At 40.3% G+C, this 11,753-nt stretch overlaps 1 protein-coding gene across 1 annotated transcript in view; it reads right to left on the bottom strand.

Moving 5' to 3' along the window:
• Positions 1–729: 729 nt before the first annotated feature.
• LOC311080692 (scavenger receptor cysteine-rich type 1 protein M130-like) overlaps positions 730–11,753 on the bottom strand; it is a 36,711-nt gene continuing 25,687 nt past the window's right edge. Inside the window, exons 17-18 of the mRNA XM_084110781.1 lie at positions 1,896–1,959; positions 730–1,786 (exon numbers count right to left, since the gene is read on the bottom strand). Coding sequence (XP_083966907.1) covers positions 1,780–1,786; positions 1,896–1,959 — 71 coding nt within the window. The 3' untranslated portion in view covers positions 730–1,779. The remainder of the gene's footprint in view (positions 1,787–1,895; positions 1,960–11,753) is intronic.

Genomic DNA, 11,753 nt, shown 5'->3' with positions numbered 1-11,753 from the left:
GCCGGCCGGATTACGTGGATCTTCACGGACACAAACACACCAGTCTGACCTTAGTCATTAGTCTTAGTTGGGATTAACTATTACCTTTTTAGTCGGTTGCCTACTTCTCGCTCGTACAAAAAAAAAGTGTAGTTTATTTATGTAGTTATTATTAACTTGCTAAGTCATTGATAGACAGAAATTGAAAGGTCTTCAGATGATGTGCCTACTGCCTAGTACTCCATTCATTCATGAGCCTTTAGTTTGACCTATCCTGGTGTAGGGCAAATATGGGCAGAACTCTTTACTGCCCTAGTACTTCAAAAAGCCTTTTAAAGGTATATATGTGAATTAAACGTGGCACAATGGCCTTCATCATCACAGTATTCTAATGCCTATCTAGCGCAGGGATTTCATCAATATGCTTATTGAGGACTGTTGGGACACTCCAGGCACAGGATCTGTCGGGAGAGACAGAGTCGTTTGCACCTCAATGACACGTCTGTATTTGCTTCACAGGACATATGCTTTCAACTACATACTGTTTAATTACTAGTGTGTTCTAATATGTAACTATGCCATGTTTGGTCTCATCTGACAGCCTATAAACTGAAATGAATGGTGGTGAACTTAATAGAGATATTAAGTATCCAAATGTACAATCTAGGTACTATTGGTTAAACATGCATTGAGGAGAATATTTTAATGTTCTTCACCACCTCTTGATCACTACCCATTTGCCTCATCTTTTGGTTTCCTGTCAGTTGGGTTTGGTGTTGGTATTCCACTCATGTTTAACAATGCTTTGCTCAGGGTATAAGAAGGAAAGGTAACTGTTGATCTAGGAGAAAGGCTTTAACCCCGCCACTCCCGCACACCGGTGCGTAACCTCATACTACAAGAAAGGCTTTTACGGCCTCTTCTTCTTCATTATTTGTTACAACTGAGTTTCTATACAGTATGTTGTTCCATTCCACTGTCTGTATATTTAAACATGTAACTTAATAAATAACTTTGCCTGCTTTAAAGGCTTTGAGAATCTTTCCTTTTATCACTGATTATGTTGAAAGCTAAAGTGATTATAACTTTTGTTATCTAAACGTTCAGGTTAAATCCTACGTTTTCCTATCAGTTCTAAGAAAGACTTTTACCTTTAAAGAATAAGATGTTAAAGAATAACAACAACTTTAATGGAGTCAGATTAATTATATTGGAGTCTGATAAATATTTGAATTATACATGTCATCCTTCAACTGCCTTTTGTTCCGATTATTGGTTCAAAATAGCAGTGTTAAGTTTCCAGCCTTACACTGGACACGTATTTGAGAAAACACCAGACTCCACCTATACTGATTTCAGAAGAATACAGAATCAATCAAATATAACAACAATTTATTTGTCAGGTAAAAATGTATCCTGCCTATGACATAATTAAACAATTATAAGTCAATTCAGAAATGATAAATACACAAAATCACTTGCTCAAAGATATATCTAAGAGTGAGAAACATTCCTTAACATTCCATGTTATGCTCTATATACCCATGTTATTTTAATTATATGTTGGTAGATAATGCTGTCAAAATGATTTTTGCTTTCTCTGACTTTTTTTTAAATGTGGTAAATATAGGATGAATAGGAAAGATTCATCCAAAATCCAAAACCATAAGGCACTGGATCTTTAATAGCAATATAAGAAACTCCCAGTAACTCCCATGATTTCATGAAAAGATGAAGTGGGTGTGGTCAGTGAGTCATATGGCCCCACCCTCTTTATTTGACTCCTCCTCCACATCGTCATCATAGCCTGTTATTAAAAACAAAGGCAAATTCACATTCTCTGTTGTATTCATTTCATTTAGGCTTAGTTTAATTGAGAAACATAAACATTTAGTAAAAATAAATTTAAATCTTACCTAACCATTTTTTTCCCATCTTCATTGCTGTTCTTCACATCATCATACTCCTTCTGATCTCCCTCTGATCCACATGTAAAATAAAACCACATTATAACTTGTAATACACTTTTAATACCATAGATCCCTCAGATTCTCCTCATGACAGTCTGGGTCTATTAGATTATGATGCAGTGAGATCAGGCAGACAGGATTATGTCTTGAATTATTAAGGAATAACACATTTTATTAAATAATTTTTATTATGACCGCCGCTAGCGTAGCTAGCGAAAGCGGTCATATAGGGATTGTCAAAGTTTTTTTTTTTTTTTTTCCCGTCATCTACTGAATTTTTTCGTCAACGATACCAGGGACACCGAAACACCGGGGAACATGAAATTTGGTGGGCATGTAGCCCCACTAGACTTTTACGGAAAAATTTCGTTTAGTCCCCGGGGGCCACTCCCCCCCCGCGCTGGGCCCCCCCAAACCCAAAAAATGCAGTTTTTCCTAAATAACTACCTGAACCGTGGCACCGAGGATGAAGAAATTTGCAAAGTATGTTGGTCTTAAGGGCCCACATCAACCTAGCCCATAATCGATTGTAAATTTTTTTTAGTTTTTTTTTCCCGTCAATCTACTGAATTTTCCGTCAACGATAACAGGGACACCGAAACACCGGGGAACATGAAATTTGGTGGGCATGTAGCCCCACAAGACTTTTACAGAAAAATTTCGTTTGGTCCCCGGGGGCCACTTCCCCCCCGCGCTGGGCCCCCCCAAACCCAAAAAATGCAGTTTTTCCTAAATAACTACTTGAACCGTGGAACCGAGGATGAAGAAATTTTTATGGTATGTTGGTCTTAAGGGCCCACATCAACCTAGCCCATAATCACTCATTTGTGATTTGCGCCCCTCCCATAAAAAATTAAAATGCAATATTATTCTGCTTTAATCGCCCCTATCTTCAGTGGAGATGTTCAGAACTGCACCATATTTCATGTGTATGATTAACTTGACATCCTCTGGGGGTATGCTAAGTTTCGTAGAATTTCATCCATGGGGGGGGGGTATAAAATAAATTAATTTATGTGCACATTTAGTGACTGTACACTCATCGGCCTGTAGATGGTGCTGTTGAGCGAAGGGTTGCTGGTTTAGGATGATACTGTCACACACACACATGCAGGAATACAAACAAACGCAAGCATGCACACACACTGACATCCACAGGCACAGACACACACCCATACACACACATACAAATCCACATGCACAGACACACACACACACACAAACACACACGCGCACACACATGTACGCACGCACACATACACGCACAGACACACACAGACACACACATACACAAACACACACACATACACACACACACACAGACAGACATGCACATACTACTACTTTTTTTAGGTATCAGCCATATACCCGATTTACCAATACCCAATGTGTTATGCTTGGGCAGTATACTAATGACGTGGGTGGGACATGTTTCATGCCATGTTAGATCACATCCTGAGAGTCTACGCTTTCAGAAAATATATAGTTTATATAGTTTAATCAGTTTTCTCTTCATGGTACAGACCAAAATGTATTATGTGTACACTTTCTTCACCTAAATCCATAAAATACCATTAATTTCAATGGGACATTTACTTAAGTGTTCTACTAGGTACAGTGGGAATGAGTTTAATTTTGTTAACATTGTTTTTTTAAAACTCTGGGACCAGGGCTACAAGATAAAACCAATTTTTTTGGGGAAAAAATGTTTTTTATTTCAGTAAAACACAACAAACCCATGCCAAAGTCAGATAACTGACTTTTACCATCAACAGGCACCTCAACCGTTTGGTAGAGGTTTGTATAAATTGAATGGGAGGGTCCTTTGAAAAAAAAAAAACACAGATTTTTCATACTTAGTATGTATAAGTATAAGTATATATACTATTTTGATCCCGTGAGGGAAATTTGGTCTCTGCATTTATCCCAATCCGTGAATTAGTGAAACACACTCAGCACACAGTGAACACACAGTGAGGTGAAGCACACACTAATCTCGGCGCAGTGAGCTGCCTGCAACAACAGCGGCGCTCGGGGAGCAGTGAGGGGTTAGGTGCCTTGCTCAAGGGCACTTCAGTCGCTTTTTACTGTTAACCACTGTTATGGATGTGACGTTTTCACATTATGGATGTTAAGTGTCTAAACTAATGACTTTTGATATAAAACTTAAATAGTAATGGCAAATAATTACAAAACTCTAAATTATCCATGATCCACAGGAATACTCCAGACAGTCTTTTAAAATATACAACTTATATACATAAACACGCAATACAGCCAAATTGCTCCACGTCATTTATTTTTGTGGAAAGCCAGTGCAGGCCTGAGCGGCGGTCATATTTTGTACCGCCATGCGGTACATCTAGTTAAATGTCATGTTGTTGGGTTCTAGAATTGACAGGCTCCAATTTTACATTTTATCACATAATGTTTTCTAAATTATTGTGACTAGCCTATTTGTGAATCATCTATGATTGTTGTTTTGATTGATTGAGACTTTCTGAAGAACCTAGTGTTGGGTAATCAAACACATAGTTAAAAAAATGAATATGCTGTATCTGGAATTTTTATGTCAAGAAAATATTCACATAATTAAAATTGCACCGTAATGTCACTCTTTAAGGCCTATTTATACTTCTGCGTCGAACTGCCGTCGTAGGCTGTGTGTAGCGCGCGTACCCTGCTATGGCGTACCCTGACGTGCACCTCTCCAAAAATGTAACAACGCGTCAATTCTACGCGGACGCAAGCGCTGTGATTGGTGTGCCAGAACCCCTCCCTCGGGGTTTCACATGCTCCCTAGGTGCGCGTCAACGCAGACAACGACGCAGAAGTATAAATTAAAACCAACACGTTGCCAACGGCGTATAGGCTCCGGCGTAGGTCCGACGCAGAAGTATAATGAGGCCTTTAAGGCTGATTTATACTTCTGCGTCGGACCTACGCCGGAGCCTCTACGCTGTAGGCAACGCGTTGGTTTTCATTTATACTTCTGCGTCGTTGTCCGCGTTCACGCACGCAGAGGGAGCATGTGAAACCCGAGGGAGCGGTCCTAGCTGACCAATCACAGCGCTTGCGTCCGCGTAGAGTTGACGCGTTGTTACATTTTTGGAGAGGTGCACGTCAGGGTACGCCGAAGGGTACACGCGCTACACACAGCCTACGACGTAGCTACGGCGTAAGATCGACGCAGAAGTATAAATTGGGCTTTAGGCTACACTGTCGTCTTCTGGCCTTGGCACTGGCTAGGCAGAACTGCGGATTGTACCACAAGTCTTGTACGTGGCCATTCAGCACATAGTTATAGGCATCTAAAGATGTATATGCCCTCAGTTTCTCTGTATGCTCAGTTTCTCTATCGGGCAGGTGTAGAGCAGGCTTCTCAACCGGAGGTAAGTTAGTGTTAACGTTAATCCTGTCAGATTGTCCATCCATTAACTGAGTGTACGGGTCAGCCAATCTGGTTCCGTCCGTTAAATTTAACTTTTGCAAATAACAATTGCGGCCCTGGACAGTGAGTGACCTTGCACATTAAGAAAAAATAGGATTTTCTCCAGTCATTGTTAAAAAACAAGCTAATTAACAAATCTGGCAAACTAACCTAACCCAGCGGGCACCTTGATGTCAATTTGACGTCAAATATTAGACAAAATTTGATCAAGATGCTGCAAAACATAATTTCAAAGTCAGATTATACATCAAGTCCTTCCAGTGGTTAATTGGTGAAAATATTAGGTTTATCCCATACTGAAATTGATTATTTAAGTATATGGGCCAACATGTTTGACATTGAGTTGACGTCAAATCAACGTCGTGTTATAGGCGTTCAGTTGACGTCATATTGACATCACATTGATATCAATGTAAATAGCACATTTTTTTCTTTACTGGGGCCTCAAAATGCATCCATTCGGCACATGTTTTGAATCATATGTTGTTTGATTTCTGCATGAAAGTGGACTTCTGTAACTTCTGTGGTTAAAAACATATAAACAACAACAACAAAAAAACTATTTATAAATAAACATGTAGGCCTATGTAAATTACTGATAATGAAAGAAGTGAATAGCATTATATTTTACAAAAAATATACTGATTTGCTTAATTAAAAAAAAAATGCAGCATTTTTGCTGTAACCCCACATAAAGTATATGTATATGTATATCCTTATTTTTTTATATACTTTAAAATTAAAATACATTTGCCATAATTGATAATGAATTTGCAATACCAAGTATATACAGTATTACAAGTTACAACTACATGTTCATTTATGGAAAATTTAAATTTTTCATTAAATTTAGTGAACAGGTTACATATTTTAAAATGATTTCGATTTTCTTGTCTTCAACTGATAGATGCAATGCTAGGGTTCTTAAAAAAATCATATTTATTTTTCAGAAATTCTATTTTCTTTTTTATTATGAAAAATGTAGGGCATACAATGCCCATTCATATTCTCTATTCCTAATACCACCTGTAGATGGCGCCTTTTTCACATTCTCGGGTTACTCGGTTTTTCTGTAGCTGAAGAATGGACTACAATTAATTTATTTATTTTTGTGTGCAATTTGATGCAAACCTAGTATGACATAATGTTATACATGTATACACGGAAAAAAAAGAAAAGAAAAAATATTTGGAGGATTTACGACTTTGATGACCGTTGAAATGCACGTCATCACGTCTTGCGTACAACACAACACAGAGGCTAGTGGCAGTTCGCGCTGTGAAGTCGTCAAGTCGAAGCAGCTCGACAAGGTTGCCGCTTTTATCAGGTGAGTAATAAACATCTCATTAAATAAAACATTTGAGTAACTTTGAAAACTTAGAAGATTGTGTTTTGATTAAATATTTGACGTTGTAATGAGTATTTTGTTCTTTTTGGTGAATTGAAATTTCCCGCCAGTTAATGTACGTTACTGTGAAGGATTCTGAGGTAATTTAACAGAGTTAGATCCATTAAGCAGATAACTATTGTTTTTTTGAAATGTCGTTTTTGAAATGTCACGAGTAATGTTAGTTTTACAATTTTTGTTCGTACTAATAAAAATGCCCTAACATTTGAATCTCTTTCCCGATGCGATTCGACAAAACGCAACATAACCAATTATAATTTAAAATTGTGTCCACTAACGTTATGCGAAATTAACATGACGTAAGTTACATCATTGTTATGTCTTTATCAGTGCAGTTGGATCGTTGAATCGTCGTATATTGTACACAACGAGTTCGCCAGTAACACATTGCGTTCAGAATAACGACTTGCACACGAATGACTCATTTGAACCGCTTCATTTAAGCTATTGAACTTTTCAGTCACTATAGGAATATAAGAGATCATTGAATCATTTAAAATGAACCACAGAGAATGCAAGATGTGAATGAGCTTTGATCATTTAGTAAGACTGGTTAATTCAGTTGGCCATTGTGGGCTGAAAAGTTAGTTGAAGATGATAAAAAGCTTTATTTGATAAAAAAAAAAAAAAAAAAAAAAATCCTGTTTGGTTGAATAAGTAATGTTTTATATAACTTATAAATTAATAATTGTAATTTTCATCTAATTTTATTAGAAATAATAATAAGTTGAAGTCATTTTGGTTAAGCCACTTAAAGGAGCTGTATGTAAGAAATGTATTTCAATTAATCATAAAATGGCCCTGATATGTCACTAGACATTAAGAAATCATGCTCATTTCAAATACTTATATCATTGACAACAGTAGTATGGCCAGGATATTGTCATTTAAAAAGTGAAGTTGCAGCCCTCAACTCTGCCGTGCAAAGGCAAAAGACCGTAACTTCGTTTTTGGTCGAAAATGAGTTATTTATATTTTTGGCACATTCAAGACCTTCTTTATCATGTGGATAAGTATCTTGAATCAATTCCGTTTTTTTTTTCGAGAAAATAATGATTGTCTTAACAGTAACTTCCAAAAGCCCATGAGAAACCAAGGCAGAACACCGTAACATCAGCTAGGCTACCGCTCTTTGGCTTTGTTTTGGAACGTTCAAATTGAGTTACGGTGCTCTGCCTTTGTTTTGCAGCGCGTCAATATGAAGTTACTGTGCCGGTTGTAACGCAAAGTTGGGATGTGGCCCAGAAAGATAAAAAAACAATAGGTGTCGGAGGAAAAGATGCACGAGAGACTAGAGATTGCGTATCTTCCCCGTGTTTAATACAATTACTTAAACGTCACACTCGTCCGCATACATGGGGATCGAGTGAGAAAAAGTAACATACAAACAAACATCCAACTCTGGTCACAAAATACAAAAAGGAAATAAAAGAAAGAGTAGCGGTAGAGCGGTTATCTCCTCTCATCACCCGTCAAACCTACATCTGACGCTCTACGCACATGCGCAGTTCCCATTTCACCCCATATTAACCCAAAAACACAAAGTGACCGTTACAGAGTCCCCCCTGGAAAAACATTGGCTGTCCTCAGCCAACAGCACTGTGAAAATACAAGAAATAAACAACATCACACATGAATAGTTGTATATACTCCCACCTCACAGATATGCAAGGAAAATTGCGAGAAATACTGACATACATGACAGTTATTAACTCATCTTACATCCTTCATCCAAGGTTACAAAAAGAAAATGTCACAAGTAAACAGAAAAAACATTTTTCATTAACCCACGGCAATATACGTTTTATAGGATAAGTTCCCCTTTTATAAGAACAAAACACAAAAATGTAAGATAACCTAGAAACAGTATGGTATGGTATGTTAATACAGTGTCTTAGAAAACAAAATACACACACCGCATTCACATGCTCACTTTAAGTCTAACAGATCTGTGTGAAATGGATTGGTCCATCTGTTGGTCGCCCAACCCGACGTGATCCTGGGGGCAAGTCTAGGTCGCAGGTTATACCTTTGGTCGACACAATCATTATCACCCTCAGACAAATCACAAGAAATGATAGGATCAACAGACTCACTCACTCCCTCTCCACTGACATCTTCAAATAAATCAGACAGAGAAACTCTGACATCAGACTCCAAGAGATCAGAGACATCATCAGTTGTATACTCACAGGACGTCACACCAGGACTTTCATGACAGGAGCCCCCGTCACCCAACAAGGTACTGTCCTCAGGAACTTCCGGAGGTGGAACCACAGGCACAACCTCTGACACATTTCCAGAATCCCACATACGGAAAGGTTCCATGTTTACCACATGAAACACCCCAGCATCCAACCCTGTATTCACATCAGTAAGTCTATAATTTACATCAGACAACTTCTGAGTGACACAGTAAGGACCTGCGTATAAAGGCGCAAGTTTTGCAGTGAAGTTTGTAAGTGCGTCAGAACGTGGATGAGTCTTGATCCGCACCAGATCATTCACGGAAAAGGAAACAAGACGACGCCTCTTGTCATAGTAGCGCTTTTTCTTAGAGTGACTCACTTCTAGAAAAGATCTGACATGATCAGAAGCTTCCTGGAGTGAATGCTTCAGGGCATCCAATGAAGTCACACCTGGACCTTCCACTCCCAGAGAATCAGGTTGAGAAATCAGATCCAAGGCCGTGTCCAGTTCTCGGCCATACAGCACCATTGACGGACTCAGTCCTGTACTCTCGTGTTGAGCTGTCCGTAGGGCAAAACAAATGTGTGGAAGAAAGCGATCCCAAGAAGTATGTTTAGTCCCAACATATGCTCTAATGGCCGTTTTTAGCGTCCGGTTCACTCTCTCAGTGGCATTGGTCTGAGGGTGGTAGGCTGTTGTAAGTCTATGCTCAGTGCCCAAGGCAGAAACTGTGTGTTTGAAGATCACTCATAAAAGCAGAACCCCTGTCTGATATCAAATACTTTGGGGCACCATGCCGAGAAAAAACCTCACTGAGCAGCTTATTAGCAGCAACAAGAGCAGTAGCTTCCCTCACAGCACAAACTTCGATCCACTTCGAAAAGTAATCAACGAACACAAGGATGTACGCATTACCACTCGGCGTCCGAGGCAAAGGGCCCACGAAGTCCACCCCTGTGTACTCCCAGGGAAACTGGGGACGGATTGGAACCATGAAACCACCAGGCTTTCTCTGGGACGGCTTCGTGAATTGGCAGACAGCACATGAACCCACATACTTCTTCACATCTGACACCATGTTAGGCCAGAAAAATCTCTGTTTAATCCTTGTCACCGTTTTAGTCACACCCAAGTGACCTGCAGTGGGATGATCATGAAAATACTCCAACAGAGACCTCCTGACAATCTGAGGAGCATAAAGCTTAAACTGTTTCATGGGATGTAGTGTGCAAGAAGATTTTGGGTCTTTGCGATACAGAAGACCATCAAGAACAGCACACAGGGGATCTTCCTCTGGAGACAAACTCTCACCATCCTCCAATACCCTGAGCAGCTTCCCAACGTCCGGATCATTCAGCTGTAAACTTCTCAAGTGATCCCTGTCCGTAAACAACACAGACGGCAAGGAACGCAAGTTCAGACTCCCAAGAACAGCGCGATCAGGAAGAATGTCAAGCGGCTGACCACAGGTAGGTAAGGGGTTTCTGGACAAACTATCAGGGACGCTGTTGGACACTCCAGGTTTATGGACAATCTCAAAATCAAAGTCCTGCAACCGAAGTGACCACCGAGCCAACCTTCCAGTGGGGTTTGGTCGTGACATCAACCACTTCAGACTGCTGTGGTCGGAAAAAACTGTGACGTGCAGTCCCTCAATGTACGGTCTAAAATACTCAAGCGCCCAAATTACCGCTACGCATTCCTTCTCGGGGGTAGAGTAAGGGCGTTCAGACTTGTGCAAAGCACGACTGGCGTAGGCAATTGCACAGTCTCTACCTTCTTCATCCCTCTGCATCAAAGCAGCTCCCAGACCGACATCACACGCATCAACATGAATGAAGAATGGAAGTGAAAACTGTGGAAATCTCAGGATAGGCGCAGACGTCAGTTTACTTTTGAGGAAATCCAAAGCATTTTGGCAATCTTGTGTCCACACAAAAGGAATGTTGGCTCTTGTAAGTGCAAAGAGAGGTTCAGCATGTCGAGCATATTCGTGAATGAATCGCCGGTAGTAACTAGTCAGGCCCAAGAACTGTCTCACCTGCTTAGCGTTTGCTGGAGTAACAAAATCAACCACCGCCTTCACTTTCTCCTCATTCGGTAGGATACCATCTTTGGTGACTCGATACCCCAAGAAGGTAAGTTCCTTCCTACAGAACTGACACTTCTCCAACTTGATCGACAGACCAGCAGACTTGAGCCTAGCCAGGACCTCCTCAAGGTCTATCAGGTGTTGCTCAAACGTGGGCGAGGCGACTACAATATCGTCCAGATACACAGCGCATGTCTTGTAGATAAGGCCCGCCAGTACAGTGTTCATGAGCCTCTGAAAAGTGGCAGGGGCATTACACAGGCCGAAAGGTAGAACACGGAACTGGTATAATCCACGGTGAGAAATGAAAGCAGTCTTTGGCCTTGACGATTCCTCCATGGCCACCTGCCAATAGCCCCTGGCCAAGTCAATTGTGGACACAAAGTTTCCTCTCGCTAGAAAATCAAGGGACTCGTCTATTCTCGGAAGTGGGTACGAGTCTTTCACCGTAAAGCGATTCAAACCTCGATAATCTACGCAAAACCTTGGTTCGCCGGAAGGCTTTTGAACAATGACAACTGGTGCAGCCCATGGCCCTGATGCTGGTTCCACAATGCCTTCCGTCAACATCATGTCGATTTGCCTCTCAATTAACTCTTTCTTTGCAGGTGATGTGCGGTATGGAGGAAGATGGATAGGTCTGGCCTGTTCTGTGTCAATTTT

Source organism: Abramis brama (assembly GCF_963993115.1).
Source record: "Abramis brama genome assembly, chromosome: 4".
Lineage (NCBI taxonomy): Eukaryota > Metazoa > Chordata > Actinopteri > Cypriniformes > Leuciscidae > Abramis > Abramis brama.
This window is presented reverse-complemented; position numbering and strand designations above follow the sequence as displayed.